Genomic DNA, 21,575 nt, shown 5'->3' with positions numbered 1-21,575 from the left:
CTATCGCTGAGCTGTCGCGGGCAAGACCCGCAACCGTCACGCAGCACTCAACTCTGACTTCCAGGAAGATCGCGGCGGGGGCGGGGCCTGGAGGGGTGTTAGGGGCGGGAGCGGGAATATCGGGGTGAGAGACGGGGTCGAAGAGGGGAGGAGCCGAGCCCTAGTGGGGCGGGGTGGACGTGGGAGGTAGAGGGATAACCTTGAGCGTGCCAGGGCCCTGGAGGGGCGGGGCGAGACCAGGGGCGACGAGAGAGGGGCGGGGAAGGGGCGGGGACAAGGGGGCGGGGTCAGGATAAGGCGGAGACTGGTGGGGTGGAGACGCTGTGCGGGGCTCTGAAGAGGCGTGGCGAATAGAGGGGCGGGGCAGGAGGGGCGCAGGTGGGGGCGGGGCCAGCCCCGCTCCTCCGCCCTAGAGCACAGATTGGAGTCTGGGAGTTTTACATCTGTACGAACAATTTGAGGCTGGAGCTTATGGCCAGCGAAAGTCCTTTGGTTGACATTTTCAGACCACCAACAATGGATATCAATATGAATAGAAATATGTGTGTAAACATGGGCTAATTTACATGCGAGTATTTTGTTTTTCCCTGAAAGCTCCTGGAAGCAGAACCATCTAACAGCAATGAACTCACCAGATCTTGATCTGTAAATACCGATCTCAATCCCACGGCTGAGTTCTAGCACCAAGGCAGGGAAAGCACAAGATAAGCCTTGAGCATCCTCAAGTGCTAGAAAGTAAGAAAGAGGGGCCATAGGGAGGGGTTGGGAATAGCTCAAAGGACACAGGAGCAGGCTGAAAGAACTCTCCACAAGGAACCAAACAAGAATAACTTGATCAGTTAAATAATAACTGTACTGGATTACAACTCAATGAATAGAATGTTATCTTGTAGCAGAAAATGCACGCGCACACACCCGCAGCCAAGCTCAGTTGCCCAAGTAACAGTTCCTGGTGGATTTCCGGTTTCTTTGTCTCCTAGAAACCGCTGGTCACTGTGATACATAGCTGGTCACTATGATGCATACTGTAAGAACCAATCAAAGACAGCCAAATACTTTGCTTCTGTGCTTTCCCTTTTTGCCCCATAAAACCTCCCTCCTTGAACCTCCAGGGCCTGATATTTTGAGAATGATCCTGATTGATGTCTGTTGATGTAAAGCAAATCTGCCTCCAAATCCTAGGTGTTGTTTAGATGTCTCTGCTTGCTGTTGCAATCTTTAAACCCGCACTAACATAAGCAACTGATTGAATACATAGCCCACCCTCATAAAAGGATTCTAACAAGTGAAACAGTAATAATAGAAATAGACAATCATGATTTGAACATTTTTATACTCATTGCTATAGGAAAATCTATTGGACACTAAATGGTCTGAAAAACTTTAAGGAGAAACTGTGTTCTTGTGTTCTCAAAATATCCTCCCCTGAATTTATGAATTACTGTGATGATTTCAACGCAAGGCAACAGATACTAAGATACTCCCAGGATGCAGGGCATGATTTCCCCTTCTCTTGACTGTAGGTTGCACTTAGTGACCCATTTCCCATGAACAGAGAATGGAAGGGGGAAAGTAGTGACATTTGAGTAGAGAAACCCATCACACCACCTGCTCAAGGTTGACATCACCAGCAACACACCGTAGTGATCCTGGAGAGAAGGGGAACAGTGGCTCTCTACTCCTTAGGTTCTTTAACTGTGCTAAAAATCAAATTGATGGAAGACAAAAGAACAGGAGAAAATTCATTTTAATTACTTATGTGCCCACAGGAGACCCATGGAGTCAAGGGAAAAACTGAATAAAACCATGAGCTTCAGTGGTTTTTAGTAAGTGGCTGCTGCCACCATCTGAGAGGTCACCTGGCCACACAGCCACACAATGGTGATGTTGCCTGAGCTGTTGTCAGGAACTTGGAGGCCACTGTCTCAAACTGGGTGGAACCACTGCCCCTTCACCTGGGCCTGCACCACAGTCCAGTGTGTGGCCTTTTGCTCTCAGAGGCCAAAGGTCCCCCGAGCATGCTGATGACATTTGTGAACCTTCACTCTGAACAGCCATGAAGCCATGATGCACACACAGACCAGGGACTTCGTTTTTCTCTGCTGTTAATCACCTTTCTGCACATCACAGACCACCCTGTTTCTTGGTTCTGCAAACCTCCCCAGATCCCATGATCAGGGAGGTGAATGTGAGACTTGGGGCGCTGCCTCCTCACCATGGATACCTGATGATGGTATTGTTTCCTGCAAACCTCGGCTCAACGATTGGCATCCTGCACAGCAGGCAGAATAGTCCCCTTGCTGGCAGAAGATGGAGCCAATGACCGAATTCGCTAGCATCCTGGCCTACAGAGCGGGTGAAGGCTGGGGTTTCCAGGCAGTGGTGAAGTCAGCGCTAGGGGAGAAAATGCAGGCTGATAAAGTTCAGCTTGTTGTGCAGACGTCTCAGGTAATCAAAGCCCAGGGCAGCCTCTGCCAGCTGAGATATTCCTACTGCTGTGAATTTCCTTTCCTTTACAAAGGGTAGCTTTTGAGCACTACCCTGGCACTCAAAAATAAACCAAAGAAACATATTTTGCAGTGGTGTTTTCCAGTCTCTACAGCCATATTTTGGGGAGCTTTATCCTGCACCCCAGTAATATCATGTGCCCTGTAATATAGTGTTGTAAAAAGGGGACATTTTGTGGTCTTTCCCCCAAAAACGTACAACCTCAGTCTAATTATGGGGAAATTTGTAAACCCATGTTGAGGGATAGTCGGCCAAATTCTTAACTTCAATATGGCAATGAAAGAAAGAAAAAGAACAGCCAAGGAAGGGTGTCGCTCAGCCCACGGTTTGGATTCTAGAGGAGCACTAGGAAATTGGCAGGGAAATCCTTACAAAGCCAGTAGAATACGTGACAATAATTTCTCAGTTTTGACAAACACACCACAGTTGTGTAAAACGTTAACCCTAAAGAGCTGCATACAAGCATGAAAGGTTATGACAAGTTTCTCAGCCTCAGCCACATCAGCACGCTTGGGTCTGACCCGTCCTTGTTGCTGAGCTGTCTGTTCGTAGCATGCTTAGCAGCTCCCTCACAGCTGTCAGGAATGTGCAGACCCTGCGGTCCTGGAATTAGAAAATTTGGCCTCTAAGTGAATATTTCCGAGGAGTACAACCTAAGTAAACACTTCACTGTGTTCGGCTACGTTGGTGTCAGTCACCTGTTAAAAATTAGTGACACTTTCTTCGGGAATACAGGCCCCTGCACAGAGGACAATACATGGTGCATTTTTCTAGAACCAAATGGTTTCAGTGCTGAACTCGGATCCAGGGCAAGCTGCAAAGAGTGGCTACCCTCTTATGTGGACCCTCGGTGCACATGAATGTGTCTGTGTATGTAAGGGGTTTCTCTTGCCCCTTGAAGTCTGTCTTGGTTACTTTTGTCTCATTCTGGGACAAAATACCAAACACCCAAAATGAAGCCTCGGCCTGGCGGAAGGAGAACCGCCAACTTGCAGGGAGCCAGCCACAGCTGCAAGGGAGCTGTGTGGTGACTGCCACCTGGCGGGCCGTGGTGGTAACGTCATCCGTCATGGCTGGATAGCAAAGCTGAGGGAAGTTAGGGAGAAAGTAAGGTCTTGGAATGTGTGAAATTTAGGAGAATCGGGAGGCCGAGGAAACAACGTCCTTGACACACGTGAAATTCTGCGCCTGCAACCTCTGCGCCTACGCACACCTCTCCTTAGCCCCCTCCTTGTGGACAAGGAGTCCAACGCGCGGGAGGTGAGCTCAGAAAACTGCACAAGTGGTGTCATCACCAACAGTCTTCCCTGAAATGAAGATTTTCAGATATTTGTGCTTTTTTCTGACATCTAAGGCAGTGTTAGAAGGCATAATAGTGTCTGTTGTGTAGTACAGAAAATATTTCATGACAGTTTAACAAACAAATTTTGTGTTTTGTTTTGTTTTGTTTTGTTTTGTTTTGTTTTGTTTTTTGAGGCTGGGTCTTGCTCTGTAGTTCAGGCTGGCCTCCAGCTCATCTTATGGTGGCCCGGCTTGGCGTCAAGCCCATGAGAATCCTCCTGTCTCAGCCCCCAAAGTCCTCAGATAACTGGCAAATGCCACCACTCCTAGCTGTCTTGTTACAGAATTCGAGAGATCAGAAAGACAAAGGGGAAACAGAGGATTTTTATTCGGTTTTAGGGAGCACCCACCCAACAGACCTGTCCCAAATGACTGAGCATAGAACAAAGGAAAAGGTCCTGTCTTTACACATTTTGGTGAGAGGGTTGGTCTTTGGCAGGGAACTTGTGGTTGGCAGAAGAAGAACCAAAGCAGCTTGTCGAGCTGTGACAATTTGGCATCTTGGTGGCCCTGCTTCAGCATAACAGGCTGTTATGGGAACCGGAGGTCATAAAGCTTTACTTAGAGGAACAAAAGCTGTTGCTTTTATCTGTACTGGAACACAGAACAACAGCTAAGGAAGGGGGAGTCTAGGAGACCTGACTTTCTTTCTAAGTCCTGCTTCAGTCTAAAAGCTTCATATTTATACATTACCTTTTCATTTTAAGCTTCTTTCTCCTGAAAGATATTTATCATTCTTTCATTTTATGAACATTAATGGCTCAAAAATATAACTCCTTTCCTTGATTTTTGGATAAGCAACAGAAAATGTTTCTCTTGTTACTCTGATCTGAATACTTTTATTTAAAATAGAGAAAGAGAGAGACAGAGTCAGAGAAGAGAGAAAAAGGGAAGGAAAGAGAGAAAGAGTATTATTCTTCCCTGTGCCAGTTAGCACACAGGCCCTCTATACTCCTAAGATCCACATCTGCAAATTCAACTAACTTCAAATCAAAAATGTCTCTTAAAAAGTGCCCTCTCTGGTTATTTCCCCCTAACAATAGGGCGCAGCATCTGTCCGCACCACGAGCACACTGCGGCCCAGTGATGACCCAGCACGCTTGGGGCTGTACTTAGGTGTGCGTAGGCCACGAAGCCCACAGGACAGGTGTGAGCCCGAGCTTTTCAAAGGCACCGAGGCCCTGGGACGAACACCACCCCAGACCCCAAGGGCCCAGTGCGCTGAGGAGGTAACAATGCCACTACACGCCTTAAGAAAAATATTAAAACTCTGTTTATATACAACTTTCGTAAAACCTGTATCTGAAAAAATTACAAAAAAGACTTTACATAGGAATAAAATGCAGAAATATCTACAATGACTGCACTCAGGCAATAAATGCATATCACAGCATTTGCACTTTGATCATTTACAAGGTCCAGAAACACGGGCTGAACATGTCCAGGTCCGCATAGTACACAGCACTGCTTCATGTGTTTGGTTCCCCTCATCCACGAGGGTGGTCTCACAGGAAAAGCTGCCTCTTCATGAGTTCATTTAGAAATAGGTGGTACATTATATTTGATCTTATGGGAACCTGTGCCATGCTTTTAGCCAGGAGGACTGTGAACTGCACTGTTCCCACACCACAGAGTGTCACCTTTCCTAGTTTTACAAAAGTATTCTAAAGTGTTTATTAAGATTTATTAACATATCTAGGAGTCAGGTAATGTAGTCTAAACTTGTCAGCAAATATATCTGGTAGAAAAATATTTACAAATTTTGTTAAGAACACCTCTAAAATTTATTAGTATACAATGTGTTGAATCAGTTCATTTAAAAAATGTAAGATACCTCAATTTCCACCACTCCGGGTTCTCTGCTAAGTCTTCTTATAATTCATTAAGAGAAACTGACATTAACATAACATCAGACTTTATCTCTGGAAATTTGGTGTAACATTTACTGGGACTTTAAAGACAAAAATCTAATATGAGGCTATATCCTCTAATGAATGTCCTCTCAGATTTCAATAAACTCTTTTAGTGGTTTGCCCATTTCCTCTTTAACTGTCAATCCTTTTAATATAGATAAAGGAAGACAGGAACTCAACACAACACCTTCGTTTTAACTGTTAGTACAGCAAGGCTTTTGTTGCTGTTTGGGGATTCTCTTTCCTTGTCATTTCCGGTAGTACTGAGACTCAGAACCCAGAGGCACCCTACCTCTGACTTCCTGCCAGCCCTTTGTAAATTCTTCTTCACTTTTAAAGCAGCATCTTGCTACCTTGCCCCGGTGGAGCTTAAACTTGTGATCTTCCTGTCTCAGCCTCCCCTGGGGCTGGGGTTACAGGCAAGGCCCGCCATGCCTTGCGGTCTGGTTTCAGACACATATGCATACTTGTGAATTTGTGGGGATGCAAAGCCCAGTCTCTATCCAGGCCCGCTGGCACCTTAGGAGGAAGAGGAAGAGTGATCCCCAGCAATCCAAATTTTAAAAGGCCTCCGGGTGGCCTTGAGGCACATTCAACATTTAAGATGCACCATGCTGTGTTAGAATTACACCAGGCTAAAAGCAGTCCTAGCCTGCTGTGGTGCACACAGCTGTAATCCCTGACTCAGGAGGCTGAGGCAGAGGGATCACCAGGAGTTGGAGGCCAACCTGGGCTATACTGTGAGTTCAAGACCAGCCTGAAGTATATAGCGAGATCCTATCTCAAAAACAAAAACAAAACAAAACAAACCCCAGAAGCTGTTACTGTGAGGTGTCATGGAGAAAAAATCCAATTGTGTTTCTTAGCTATTACATTTTCTGCTTTTAGTGATACATTTGATGGAAGATTAATTGGGACCATAGAATAGGACAGAAGCAGTTAATTACAGTGCAACAAGTCACAACACCAAACAAATAAGCATCTTACAATGTGCAAAGATTTTCCTTAGTACTTTGATGAGCTCTGAAGGACTGCATGGTTGAGGACAAAGTACAGCCCGTGCTGCCCCACAGAACCGGGAGGGAGTCAGCAAACTCCTCTCACAAGAGAAGGGCACTGGCAAGCGGTGGACATCATTTCATGATGTGCGGAAGGTCAGGATTTAAGCTACACATGTTTTAGGTGTTAAAGGAGGAAGTGTAATAGAGAAAATCATAAAAATGCCAAAAATCAGTTATTTGATACAAATGTAAAATGTAGGTACAATTTTATTTGGTAGATGGACTTGAACAGGAATTCAGTTTAGGAGAAATGAAAATCATAGAAACAAGACAATAGCAGTTATAAGTAAAATGTGGGGGAAATCATTGTGGATTTTAGTATTGTGTTTATATGGACACCAAGTTAAACGGAAAGCTAGGGCTATTACATTATCTTGTAATTAAGAAGAGGGGCACCCTGGATGGTTTCACAGGCTTCTTTTAGATTTACAAATGGCTGAGAAACTGTGTGGGGCTTGGGGGGAGGCTGTGGGTGCGGGTGTTGAGGTCAACGTGTCTGTGCAGGAGTTTTATTTCTCAGGAAAGGATTCCTAGCTATTTTTCTAATCTCAAAGAGATCTAAGATTTGTTTCCCAAATATATAAACCAGCCAGACTGAGAACTTAGACTTGAAGTTTAAACAATCTGATTAAAGGTTAAACATAGAAGAATGTTTTGTTTAAAAATAAAGACTTGTATTTTTTTACTTTAAAAGAATAAAATAAAACAGTGTGAAGCCAATCAAAACAAAACAGTGAAAGTGACACAAGACTTCAAAACAAGATAATTTACGACATCGACAATGGCTACCATAATGCCTCTTGTTATTTTTAAAACAGCTGCCACACCATCGGACACAATAAAATCAAACAAAATAGAATAAAATCTATCAAAACAAAACAATGAAAGCAACACAGAACTTCAAAACAAGAAGGAAATAAAGCACAGAACTTTTTTGTTATTTTGGTACCAGGAGTTGAACCCACAACCTTGTGCTTGCCAGGCAGCCGAGCTGTATCCTTGCCCTAGACCTCGGGCAATGAGTGTACTTATGAGGTGGGAAATAAGTGGTTCGCTATCCAGCACATATTTGTAGGAAATCACCATAATCATTCTTTGAAAGTAGTGAGAATAAAGCAACCTAGAATTAAATTAGGACATGTAAACTCCTGTCTTTGGCAAGACTTACCATTTGGACAGTCTTTGTTTTTTAATTATGAAGGCCCTCGCCATCAGCCTCCGGAAAGCTCCCTTTACCTCCTTGTTCCGCAGCGTGTAGATGAGGGGGTTCAGCATGGGCGTGATGATCCCGTAGAACAGTGACACCATCTTTCCCCGGTCTTTGGAGGCAGGAGATGGTGGCTGCAGGTACATGTAGATGGCGGTGCCATAAAACAGCGTCACCACTATCAGGTGGGATCCACATGTCCCAAAGGCCTTGCGTCGACCTTCCACTGACTGCATCCTCAACACTGCACGGCCGATGAACGCGTACGAGACAAGGATTAGGATCACAGGGATCAGAAGGAAGAGCACGCTGATGAAGAAGAGCTCGGCCTCGTTGGCTGTCGTGTCCACACAGGACAACTTGAGCAGAGCGGGGACCTCGCAGAAGAAATGGTCCACCTCTCTGTGACCACACAGCGGCATCTGCAGGGTCCAGGTGGACTGCAGCAGTGAGTTGCTGAAGCCACTGAGCCAGGAGGCAGCCGCCAGCTGCAGGCACAGCCTCTGGTGCATGATGACCGAGTAGTGCAGAGGCCGGCAGATGGCCACGAACCTGTCGAAGGACATGACACCCAGGAGCAGGCACTCAGTGGAGCCCAAGGCCAGGAAGATGAAGAGCTGGGCCACGCAGCCACCGTAGCTGATCACCTTCCGGGAGCTGCAGATGTTCACCAGCATCTGGGGCACGGTGCTCGTGGTGTAGCAGAGGTCCAGCAGCGAGAGGTTGGTGAGGAAGAAGTACATGGGGGTGTGGAGCTTGGCGTCCAGACGCGACACCAGAATGATGGCCGTGTTGCCAAAGATGGTGAGGACATAGGAAACCAGGAACACCACGAAAAGCGGCAGCGCCAGCCATGGCCGGTCCGAAAAGCCCAACAGAACGAACTCCCGGGGGATACTGTCATTTACCCAATTCATAGCAAAGCGGTCAACTTTCGGTGCCCTGAAATACAAAGAAGAGAAACAGTAAGTTAAACATGCATGTATTAATATTTTGCTAGCAATTTGCATAAATTTACAAATTATCTCTATTACTGGTGTGAAAAATGCACATTAGTTAAAATGTATCTAAGTGTTTCAAAAGTATTCATAAGCCAGGTATATCTGACCCAGGGCCATGATCTCAGCTCTCAGGAGGCTGAGGTAGGAGGGTCTGGGCGCTTAGCAAGACCCTGACTCTCAGTAGTAGAACAGTCTTGGATTCAACTCCCAGAACTGAAAAAAAAGTGTTTGTGTGTTTGTAACAGCTTTTTAGCAAATGAGCTGCAAAAGTCTTAAAGCACATGAATCAGTTTCTTCACTCACGGGATGCAGTCCTTGGTATTTTGTTTTGAAAATGCACTGTCTCCCTTCTTCAGATTCAGACAGTGTCCCGCTGTTCACCTCCACAGCAAGGAGGTGCCCTGGTGTGGGAATTGGTTAAAATTATTTAAACCCACTTCATCCCACACACAAAATGAAGGTCGACAAACGCACTACCAGACACACTGTAAAAACACACATTCTTTTCCTCCAGAAGTGTGGTGATACTTGACGCTGGCAGGCTGGGCACATGTACCCACCTTCCCTCCTAGCTTTCCACCCTGGTTCTTCTTCTCATCTTCTCGCCTGTAAATTGGAGACAACAACGAGGATGTGAGGCATCAGTGCACCCCAGGGAAATGGCTCTGGCTGCTGAGACTCAACTTTCCCATTCTCTCTCCAACTCCAGATCCATCAGCCTGGATAACAGAAGCCTGGCCGGTGCTACCTGCTAGGTGTGACTCAGACCGGCCCAAACTGCCGGGAGGACCTGTGGGTGCTGGGGCAGAGCCTGCGCACAGCCCGGTTTCCTGGAGCAGTAATGTCATCCAGCTGCTAAAACTATTTACCCTCAGAAAGCATGGTAGGATACTCTGTCTGCCAGTACCACAATATATATTTTTATGTTTATTTTCACGGTGTCAGGGGCAGACCTGGGGCCTCCTGCACCTTGGCAAGCGCTCCACCCCTGAGCTGGGTCCTCTTCCAGGGTATTTGCAGCTCTATACACAGTTATCAACATCTCTGGCGGCTCCGAGGTGCTGCTGGTACCGGTCTGTCAACACCCAGTCAGCTGCTTTCATCAGCACTCGGGTCTTTGAAGGCCACAAAGCAAAGGTCTCTGCTCTCCAGGAAAGCTACACCGCCAGCAGGGTAACTAACAGGGTTCTCCTTTTGACCAAGAAGCATTCAGCCAGGCACCCTGAGCAGAGCAACTGGGTTAAACCATTAAGCTCGTGGGAGAGAATTTTAGAAACTGCTGAGGTCTCCACCATCGTTATCTGTGAGCATCTTGGAATATTTCACCCCACAGTGTAGGAGGCGTGCTGGGACACTAACTCCGCTGCCTTCTTTTCCCCGTATATTGGTTGCTCTTTTCGGTGTTTTATTTCTCTTGGATTTTCTCTCACTTCTGAGCTCAGGTAGTCAAAAAGATGAGATTCAACGGAATCTTGAAACATCTTTTAAAACCCCCACATGTGAAAATCATTAAAACAAAGGTAGCAAAAGCCTCAGTCTCCAATCTGCCAGGGAATCATTGCATAGTCAGGCACCTTAAACGAACGTTTGGCTTCAGTCCTGCCTTCTGAACACGACGGGGATGTTATTTTCCTTCAGCATAAAATCTACTTACTTCCCCTTTCTGCAAACTATCTCCTACCCCTGCGCCACAATCTCTCAAATACCATCTTTTTGTCACCGTACAAGGGGGAGGAACACCAGTCATTTTTTCCCAGGTAGCTGATATATCACACATTAGTTTAGCAATATAAGGAAATTTGTCCTAAAAGTTTTCCACTTCATAAAAGATTTATTTTGTAGGCAGAAACCTGAATTTATGTGCTTAAAGAAATTATTTACCCAAACTCCTAGAGCTAGTTAGCAAAGCAAAGGTCAGAACCAAAGACAGATGGGCTCTAAAGTTCCTATTTGCCCAGGAGATTACAAAAATACTCAACATAGCATTCAGATTTTATTTGGTCATCTTAAGAAATGTATTCTGCTTACCTCCGACCTAAGGATTAGCACCAGATCAGTTTATCTTTCTGTGTCTCTGGTGGGTGAACTCTGACTGCTCACGGTTTCTTTGTAGACTTTTTCCAGTCAGTGTTGCAAGGTGGTAAAAATACTTTCTCCGGGTCGGTGCCGGTTTCGGTCTCCGCAGGAGGCTCGAGCCTGCAGGTTTTAGAGCTGAAGCCCAGCCCGGGAGAGGCGCCCTGGGCTCCGCGGCTCCTCCGTCATCGTCATCGATCGCCCATCGATCTCCAGGGACGGAGCCTCTTGCACTTTGCCTAACACGGGAGGAATGACATTGGGGACTTACGAATTCAAGTAAAAATGAAAGGTTTCCGTATCGAACTGGGGCTCCTTTTGCTAACTACTCAGACCCCAAGCCGCAAAGCTAGGAAGGAATTCTCTGTTGCATATGCGAATCCAGACCTGCAACCCTCTGATTTCTGTGTAAGGAAAGAGACCTCGGTTTAAGTCAGCTTCGGAAAACTGCTTACTCCGGCTGGGAATATTTTCTGCATAAAACGTCTTTTAAAATATTAAGATGCACGCAGTGTGGTCGCCGTGGTGTCTGTCACAGACCCTGAATTCGCAGCTCAGTCATGGAGGTCTCTTTCCCCTGTTCAGACTGTACAGGCCCGTTGGACTCTGTGGTTTAAAACATGGTTATAATGCTCCGTTCACCCAGAATACAATGTTTTTTTTTATTTTTCATTCTATAATATGTAGATGTGTTTCAATTCCTTTTCTAAATGAACAGATATTGAAAACATAATTATAATTCTAGAAAAAATATTTGGTCCATTAAAAAAGAAAAACAAGCTTTTACACATTCAGGGAAAAACCATACACACAAATAGATCAATAGAAAAGTGACAAATGGCAAATCAAAATGATCAATACCTCTAACAAGAGGTGATTAACTTATCGAGCAGATAAGGACATGCTGGATATGATGAAGCTCTCCCTATTCAGTGGGTTTCAGAAGAAGACGACTTCTCAGCGAACGGGCGTGAAGGGTAAAAGAGGGCTCTCCAGTTCCTGGTATCAGAAGTATCACAGGCTTTCTGGAGAGACATTTGGCCATATTTTATTTTTTAAAAAACTGCATATATTTTCAGTCTGGTGCTGTCAATCCTAGAAATTTCTCCCATGGGAAAAACCAACCGCACATGATAAAGGGACAGTGGTGTTTGTAACAGAGGTAGTTTAATGACCGTGGGTGGGGAAAAATGCAGGTCCCTCGGTAGAGGACTTACTGAAGAATAAATGAATGATACGCATCCATGTAAAATAAAGAATTGCTGCTCTAGCAAATGGTTTGTGTTTTCTTGAGGTATTATTGCAAAGAAAAAAGCAAAAAAGTACACAAAATGGTCCTAATGTTATGAAGTAATTCTTTAAATCACCCCAAATATGATTTTATGTAATTACGTCTGTCTGAGGTTGTATGGGAAAATGCTTTTCTCCATATTAGTAAAGAAGGCTATTACTCCGATAATTAAAAAGAACTGGAGAAAGGCAGAGAGGTTCTAACTTCTGGAGAAGGAGACAGGGGAGGAGACTAGGACCTACAATAAAAACTGGGAAAGAAGGCAAAGTAAGATTTCACATAATACTTACAATGTTTAACTGCAGTGACAGTGGTTGTCTCTGGGTAGGATAGTAGAAATAAAAGTGCGAATGATTGTGCCTATGTTTGAAATGGTTTTAAGGTACTTTTTAACAAGTACAATTTCAGTAAACAAAACTATAGGGAAAAAATGACTAAGCAAAATGGATATTCTGTGAAATAGACCGATCAATGGAAGTTATTTCAAAAATCCTTAAATTTAAAAACCATGGAGTGATGCCCACGTGTCCTAATCCAGGAGGCAGGGGAATTCTCAGTTTATTACTGCTGGCCAGACACCGTGTCAGATCCTTCAAAAGGATTCCTTCCCACGTCTGCCCTGAGAATGGCAACTCACGGTCCCCATTCCGTGCACGCAGACACTGAGACTCAGAGAAGTTAAAGCAGTACAGCTTAGGAAAAGACGTGCAGAAGTTTGCTTTTGTCTGCTTTTTCTCCTTTTCACTGTTACCCAGAGTCCCTGCGGGGAAGGCACCCATTTATTCCGAGGTCTGCTCACCCGCATTGCTGTCTTTTCTTCTTTCTGATGATAAGGCCTTTGTAACACCCAGTTTTGTACGGTATTTGTGACCTTCCAGGGGAGCAGTGTTAGGGATTAAGAGCAGTCCGTACTGAACTCCATGCCCGGCCGCTGCCCCCTCCACTTTTTCCTTTTTTAAGTTTGAGATGGGTCTCCCCGAGTCACTGAACTGCCCAGGCTGAGCTCAGGTTTGCCATCCTCCTGCCTCAGCCACCCAGAGTGCTGAGATCACAGGCATGGGCCACGCATCCCACTCACCTTTTGTAAAATGGAAAACATTCACTATTAGAACCAAATGTTGCTATGTTAAAGTAGACAAACTAGCTGTATGTTCTGTAAGAAAGATATAACTGTGAAGGCTGGAAATGATGACTTACCTGGGAGGAACTGGAGCTGGGGTAAGAACATGTCCAATTTTTTATTAGCACTTAAAATGACTCAGTGTTAAAGTCCTAAGTGACAGGTAGAATTCTAAGGAATCAAAGGAAATGCTAAAGCTTGCTGCAAGCTAGGAGCGACAGTCCTGACGATGATTTCTCCACCTTGTCCCACCGTGTTGCCAAAAGAAATTAAGACTATGAATGCCTGCAGTACAAAGAATCAGGTCTACATTCGTGCTTGTGTGTGTGTGTATCTGCGTGTCCAGGAAGCAGGGGACACATACAGGTTTATCTGTAAATTGTTTGAAACATTTGTAAGTTGTGGACGAAATGTCTACAGACCCGAAATTGTTCAGAGTGTGGAAATAAGAACATTCTTCTGGCACATTTCTGGTTTAACTGAAATGAAAGCCGGGACGATACTGCCATCCAATCTGTCTGACGTATTTAAATTCTGTCAGCTACCCTAGGGCAATCGAGTGTCTTTAAAATCATCTTTTTTGTCCAATCCAGGATCCAGCCCAGAATTATGGGCTGCATTTAGTTTCCCCATATCTGGAGTTCTTTAGTTTTTCTCTGGTCATTCATGATAATCACATTGTTCAAGAGTGTAGGCTTGTCACTCAGTAGAATATCTCTCAATTTGAGATGGATTTTTATGATTATTCATGATTTATTTTTTATGTATTTTACTTTATGTTATTTTATTTATTTTTTGTCTTTTTGAGACAAAGTCTCACTGCAGTTCAGGCTGGCCTTGAGCTCACTTTGTAGCTCAGGCTGGTCTCCAATTTGCAATGATCCTCCTGCCTCAGCCTCCCAGGTATTGGAATTACAGGCATGCGCCAGCACATCCAAATTATTATCCACCACACCCAACTAATTATTATTAGTATTATTATTATTTTGTACCAAGATTCAAACTCATGACTGTGCACTTGCCAGGCAGGCGCTCTGTGCCACTGAGCTATATCCTCACCCAATTACTCAAATTCCAGAGGAATATCCCAGGAATGTTGTCTCCTCATTTATCAAGAAGTACATGATGTTCTTGTGTCTCATTAGTGGAGATTTTGAATTTTACTACCTGGTTTACAAAGTGTCTGCTAGCTGGGCCTGGTGTGCACAGCTATAATCCCAGCACTTGGGAGGCTGAGGCAGGAGTTCAAGGCCAGCCAGGGCTATTTAGTGAGTTCAAGGCTAGCCTGGACTATAATAACAAGAACCTGTTTCAAAAAAAAGAAAGAAAAAGGAAAATAAAAGCAAGAAAGAAAAAAGTGTCTAGTAAATTTGTCCACTCTAAGATTAATTAATAAATAAGTTACATTTCTTAGCTGAGGAGTATCCTAAACTGGGTTCCTTTGGTTATCCTTATCTTATTGAAGATTCCTATTGAGTTGCAGCATCCATTGGTTCTCACCTAAATCACATCATTTATTACAGTGCTGCTTTTAAAGTGGTGATTTTCTAATCTCACCATTGATTTTTCCATTGTGAATAGCTGGGATTCTGCTGAATATCACATAACTTACTGACAAGTTTTAAGCAGTACAGGCTCGTGGGTATCTTGCAGGACTGAGCAACATACCTAGCTTTGGTTTTTATTTATTCTGAGATAGGTCTTGCTGAGTCAATAGATTGCCCAGGCTGGGCTGGAATTTTGATCCTCCTTCCTTAGCCTCCCAGAATGCTAAAATTATCACCACACTCAGCAGACTCATGTCTTCTTATTTCTTTTGATTGGCTGTAACCAGTTTTTACTTTGATGCTCAAATTTCCCCAAATTGGACAAACGGAAGTCCTTTTCATCTGGCTCCACATCCCTCTTGACACAGAGTGTGACCGTGGTGGTGGAGGGGATGAGTGAGTACTTGGGGGAAAGACTTAGTTCAGGTACCAAGAGAAGAGGTCCGAGAGCGGCTATCTCAGCCAAGAGTCCCAGCATCAGGGAGACTCCCAGGACCAAGCCCTGAAGCCAAGAACTCTCCAGCTGCTATTTAGAATATCAGTACAACTGAAAAACACCGAACAAACAGCTTTGGCAAGGACACTTCTCAAGGCTGCGGTTCTCTAGGGTAAAGGGGAAGGACAACAGCCAGACACAACATGCCTCGCTGATCTGAACTTCTTGTGTTTAATCGTTCGCGTCTCCAAGAGCCTGATTGCACTGCAGTTCAGCCACTCTGTCTTCAGCCAAGTGCCCTGCCTCCCTGTCCTCTCCCTTCTGCTAGCACTGGTGCAGAGCCCCGCAGCAGGCCCCAGTCTCCTGCCAGGCATTATGGTGCATGGCAGGAGGAAAGAACACGAGACAAAACGGCGGTGCAGTGGGGATCGTGGGTGACCAGCTGTTCCCAGAGCAAAAGGCCACAAGGCAGCCGGAACCTCAGTATTTACTGATTGAGGAAAGTCAGCGTGAGGAGATTATTGGATGGCTCAGAGGGAGCCGGTGATTTTAAACTACTGAGGCTCCTGCCCAAAGCATCTTTAGTCTTAGTAGACTTAGTGTTTTCAGCTTAGTCTTAGCAGGCTTAGTCTTCATATTAGTAGGTGGGAGGAGACAGCCCAGCCCTAATGCGATCATGGGAAATCTCAGAAGGAGGGAACCAATAATCCCTAGCCTCTGTTCTCCCTTAGGGAAGGATGTGAAACTAGCCATTGTGAGTTTGTGGCTGCCAACACAGCACTTCATTAATTTCAGCACAATAAAATGTGCCCAAAATAGTGATTTCTCCAAACAGCCCTTGTTTCTTTCTGAGAAGAATGGAAATTAGGAACCATGATTTAGTGCATGGTATGCTCATTTCTATTTCATATTCAGAGGGTAGACATTGTATCTCGCGTGTGATGTCCATCTACCTATCTTAAACACTAGCTGCTCACCGGCTCACCCTCTGATTCCAGCCTAGCACAGAGGTCTGCAGCCTTTCCATGCTCCACCCCTTCTCCAGCTGGAGTGAGTCTGCCTTGTGCCACATCTGTCTACTCGTGCACCTCTCCACATGCAGTCCCCCTCAACCTGGCAGGTCCTCTCTTGGGTCCTGACTTCTTCATGCCTTTGGACTTCTTGGTGTGAGTAACGAACTCTTCCCTCTGAGCTTTCTAACACATGAAACCAAGCTCTATGCAAACTGTCCTGACTCTATTCTTCAACTGAATATAATACTTTCAAAATCCATCCTTGTCAACGTGTAATAATAGTTTTATTGTGTTAACACACCATCATTTGTTTATCCTATTACTGGTGAATCTTTTGATGGTTTTCTGTTTTGAATTATTATTAATGGGGTTGTTCTTGTAAATATAAATTGCTATATACAAATCTTCCAAGTAATTTTCCCAAGTAGAGATACTACTTTGCATGGTGACTAGAGAATCAATTGCTTCATGATGTTGACAGCATTTGGTGTGGCAGTCTTTTTCAATTTTATCCAATTTAGTGAATATGTAGATTATAGTATAATTTCAATATACATTTACTATTTGCTAATGATGGTGTGATTTGCTGATAACAGCCTTATTTCATGTGCCTATTGACCACATCTTCTTTTGTGTATGTTTAAGACTTTCTTTCATTAAAACAAAACAAACAGGGCAGTAGCTGAGTATGGTGGTATATGCCTGGAATTCCAACTTCTTGGGAAGCTGAGCAGGAGGATTGCAAGTCCAAGCACAGCCTGGGAAGTTTAGTAAAACAGAGGGTTTTAGTCCAGGGGAGCTCCCTCTTGTGTTCTCACCCCTGTGCTAAGGCACAGATCCTGCTAAAATAGAGATTGTTTTATGTTCCTGTAAAAATTTGTTTATCCTTTGATAAGTGATTTATAAGATGTGTATACAAGTCCTTAGCCATGCATGATTTATCAATATTTTCCCACAGTCTGTGGCTTGGGTACTTATCTTGCTCTCAGTATATTTTGATGAGCAGAGATGAGATTATATCTTTTAATTGCTATCCACTACCTTCAAACTTATGTTCTTGGCCCCTGACAATGTTAAAAGCCTTCACATTCTGGCTCTGTGACACTGAAAATACAGAGAGTCAGGAACTGGAGTGATCTGAGAAGCCCTTTGTACACCAGGAGAGCTAACAACAGCCTGTCTTCAAGTAGAGATGACCACAGACCATACATACTGTACCAGTCAGTGTTTACTAGACAAACAGATACAACGCAAGATACACAAATACATAAGGACTCTCGGGATTGGCTTACCGTGGCCACTGACAGAGCCAGATGAGGAAGGGTGGGTGCAGAGGGTCTGTCTGCGCACTGGAGACCAAAAGGTTCATTTAAAGGCCTGGAGCTCACTGCAGGGTCGCATGCAAGTCTGATTCAGGAGGCCAGCAGGTCTGTGACAGAAAGAAATAGGGTCTAAGCAAGAAGGCCAAAGGATCTGCGCTGGAAGCCAGGTATGACATCTAAGGCGAAGGCGAAGGCTGGAGCGCCTCCCAAGAAGCGGGCAAAGCCATCTGGCTTCACTCCCCCTTAACACCATCAAGGCCACAAGCACTCTGGGGTGGGTCTTCCTCACTCAAGGGCGTGGAATTGCTCAGAAGGTTTAGCTAAATTTCTCTTTCTCAAGTTGATACAATCTATCAACTGTCACACATGCCACTGGATCTCTAATACCAGTTACTTTTGTCTAGTTTGCAGTCAACCGAATTATGACAGGGACACTGCAATGGAAAACAGTGTCAGTAAATCAGAGTAAATCAGAAATAAAATATCTTTTCTGCAAGTGTACATTAACATGTGTTTGCACAGCACAATGCTAGGGTCCTTCCTAGGACCTGGGAGAGGCTTATGCCAGTGACACAGGGTCGGGATAAATATCCCTGCAGTGTCTGAAGTGTTTGCCACAAATGTAGCCAAATCTGGATGATGACTTCTGCTTCTAGGAAAGACAGGACAGCTTCAGGGACTCTGTCTTTCAAGAACTAGAAAAGTCTTACCATGAGAAATAATAAATACAGGAACATCTTTTGTGTAACGCAACAATAACAGAAAGTCCTGAAGAACTGGCAACCTGAGCAGAAGCTGCTGGCTGCAGAGCAGCAAGATGCTGGTTGCTGTCCAGTGGTGAAAAGAACACTAAGGGGAAGAAAGGGGAAGATACAGCAATCTGTCATTCTTGTAGAGATAAAACGACAAAAATTAATCAAGAACTTGACATAAGGCAGTGTTCCCCGAGGCATTTGATAAGACTTTACATTAATTAAGGAAGGAGGGGTTTGTTTGTTTGTCTGTTTGTTTTAAAGCTCTGTCAAAGCCTCTGGAAACTGAGCTGTCAAGCTGAGTTGTCAGTGGTCTTCTGGTGCTCCCAGCTACGCAGTGGCTGGGCCTTTTGAAAGCTATCAGTCTCCATAGAAAGACACCAAGATGAGCCTCTTAGGCGCAGGTGCAGCAACAGATGGCCGAGTGTTCCCCAAGCAGCAGCTCCAGCCCCACCTGCCTGATGGAGCTCAACACCTCTGCTTAGCAAAGGACAAGGGGGACCTCTAGCATCACTGGGCATGACCTCAGATTGTGTTTATGGACACCTTGGGGCCGCATAAAGTGGAAAAGAATGAAAGCAACAATATATATCATTTGACTTCCACAGACCTTCACACAGAGAGTGTCTCTCCTGGGAGACCTTCCCTTCCATGAAAGACTTCCTTGAAAGAATAACACTTCCATGAAGGACTTGAAAGATAAGCTGAACTCCAATTATATCGTCTACTTGGGCTGTGCATAGAAGTCAGCCTTGTGAATGATTGTTATGTGGTTAATCATGTGACCATTTTAATTGCAATTGCAATTGAGATTGTGGTTTTCTTACTTTAAGGCTTAATCCAGCTTTTGCTTCTTGGAATATACCTATCAATGTGGCTATTCCTTCTAAAATTCATCTCAGTGCATACATAAAACCAAAAGGTTAGAACAGAGCGTGCGTTCATCTGGTTTCCTCAGAGGATTTGTCAGCATGCGTACTCCGTGCCGTACTTCAGGTCCAGTACCCTTACCAGGACTTCGTCCTGAGACCATTGATGCTTTGCTGGAAGGGCCTAACCATCTGGAGATGGCAAATTCCCTTGATGATGTGGCTGAAAAATACAGACTCACAGATGGTGGGAGATCATTTGTATGAAAACTAAAGGCACTGTCACCCCGTGAGACTTCTGGAGGTGCTGTGGTCTAGTATGTTAGGGTGCCTCCTTCATAGCAAAAGTGAAGGAGCTGCGTCTTGTACCCCACTTCTTAGAATGAGACCCAGAAGTAAGAGTGGGAGACAGAATAATGGCCCCCAAAGATGCTCACACCTATTCTCCAGGGCCTGTGACTACATCATCTTCCACAGCCAAACTGACTTACCAGATGTGACTAGGTAAAGATCTTGAGATGGGGATGTCATCCTGGATTGTCTGGGTCCCCAAAAGAATCAGGTTAAGAATCAGAAAAAGAGATTGGGAAATGCTATGCTGCTGCTTTGCAGACAGCATATAGGACCAGATTCCAAGGAATGCAATGGCCTCCAGAAGCCAGAAACAGAAGGAGACAGAATCTCCCAAGACCTCCAGAAAGAGCACAGCCCCGATGGCAGAGCCCACGCCGCAGATCTGATTGCTCTCTCACAAAGCCTCTGCCTGGCAGACCTGTGACAGGAAGCCGTCCTCCCCTCCCACCTCCAGAGGGATCAACATTGAGTCACAGTCCTCCCTGCCAGCCACACTCATCTGCACAGTCATGCATCTCCTAGGAACAGTTTTGTCCTAAGAAATGTGCTGAGAGGTTGTTTCCTACGTCACCATGGTGACGTCAATCAAGCATGGTGGGTCAATCAAGGAGCACAGGGAACACAACACACGTGAGGGTGCCGCCAGTACAGCACAGCACACTGTTTAGAATAAACTTTTTTTTGGTAAGTAGGAGTGTATTCTAAACTAATGATTAAATGTAGCATAGTAACCATATAGACCCAGTCATGCACATGTTTATCATCGTTAAAAAGCATTATGGTTTATGCATAATTGTGAATGACTTAAAGCAAATGAAGACTTTGGGACCATCCCGCTGCGGGCCAGCAACTCTGGCTCTTTGCCCTTGACACCAAGGAGCTCCCAAGACTTTTGATCAGTAGCAAGTGGCTTGAGATGTGCTGTGGGGACTGTGCAAGCCCTGCTGGGGCCAGAGCTGTGCAGCAAACCCATTCTTCTGCGGCAACAAATGACCAAGCGAGGAAATCAGGGAGGCAGATTATCAAAATTATTGCTTAAAAATTCCCTAAAGGAATATAGGTGTTGGGTACATGTATATGGACAAACACATAGTTGCTTTACACTTAAATGAAATTGCTCTTAAATGAATTTCTCTGGATGAATTCTGTTGATTATTTTAGTCTATCCTGAAATAATTTTAGACAGACAAGAAGACAAAAGTACTTCTTATATACCGTCCCAATAATAATGTTGGCATCTTACATACAAGTACAATTATCAAAGCATGGGGACCTAGTTTCAAAAAAATACTCTCAGAACTTTGCATTGAAGCATGGCTTAAAGAACAATCCCCTTCAAGCTCTCCCACTTCTCCCCTGTGGCTGCATTCTTCTTCTGGTACAGATAAGACTGGCAGCTGTGACCTTTAAACAAAGTTTATGTTATATTGTCCTTGCAGGATTCATAAGGCTCTGTCTTCTTTTAAGGTTATGTTATGAATTGCTTTGTCTTGTTTCTGTATCCTCATTTGCTCCATGCACCCAGTTTCAAAAGGCCAAACTCCTCAGCTAAATGTGTGAAACTAGAGCCTTTTCTTTGTTCTGAGGCCCAGCACTTTGGACATGAGCTCGGCTGGGTTGAGGTGCATCTAAAATCCTAGAAATGAAGCTCCTCTTTTCCCATTGGTGTCTCTGTTATCTTGGATTCTGCAACATTTCTGGTGACCATAAAAGAACAACAGATGACAGATCTCTGTCTCATTTGTCTGCTGGCCCAAGAAGACATGA

The 21,575-nt window shown here is 44.6% G+C and overlaps 2 protein-coding genes across 2 annotated transcripts in view; one reads left to right on the top strand and one right to left on the bottom strand.

The window, feature by feature from the left end:
- Window positions 1-5,104: 5,104 nt before the first annotated feature.
- On the bottom strand, window positions 5,105-18,043 carry LOC101788786 (olfactory receptor 2B2). The gene is made up of 4 exons (XM_063259770.1): window positions 17,804-18,043; window positions 11,060-11,343; window positions 9,592-9,637; window positions 5,105-8,972 (listed from the first exon to the last, which is right to left on the bottom strand). The coding sequence occupies exon 4, from the start codon at window positions 8,945-8,947 to the stop codon at window positions 7,988-7,990; it is 960 nt and encodes a 319-aa protein (XP_063115840.1). The 5' UTR covers window positions 8,948-8,972; window positions 9,592-9,637; window positions 11,060-11,343; window positions 17,804-18,043; the 3' UTR covers window positions 5,105-7,987.
- LOC100733288 (putative olfactory receptor 2W6) overlaps window positions 16,573-21,575 on the top strand; it is a 33,582-nt gene continuing 28,579 nt past the window's right edge. The window contains exon 1 of the mRNA XM_063259772.1: window positions 16,573-16,664. The gene's annotated coding sequence lies outside the window, so the exon portion shown is untranslated. The remainder of the gene's footprint in view (window positions 16,665-21,575) is intronic.

The sequence above is a fragment of the Cavia porcellus genome, unplaced genomic scaffold (genome assembly GCF_034190915.1).
Source record: "Cavia porcellus strain 051 isolate PalLab524CR breed Dunkin Hartley unplaced genomic scaffold, mCavPor4.1 scaffold_13, whole genome shotgun sequence".
Lineage (NCBI taxonomy): Eukaryota > Metazoa > Chordata > Mammalia > Rodentia > Caviidae > Cavia > Cavia porcellus.
This window is presented reverse-complemented; position numbering and strand designations above follow the sequence as displayed.

Bases quoted from the DNA above. Each gene is read 5' to 3' on its own strand.
- LOC101788786 (XM_063259770.1), bottom strand. From the start codon at position 8,947: ATGAATTGGGTAAATGACAGTATCCCCCGGGAGTTCGTTCTGTTGGGC.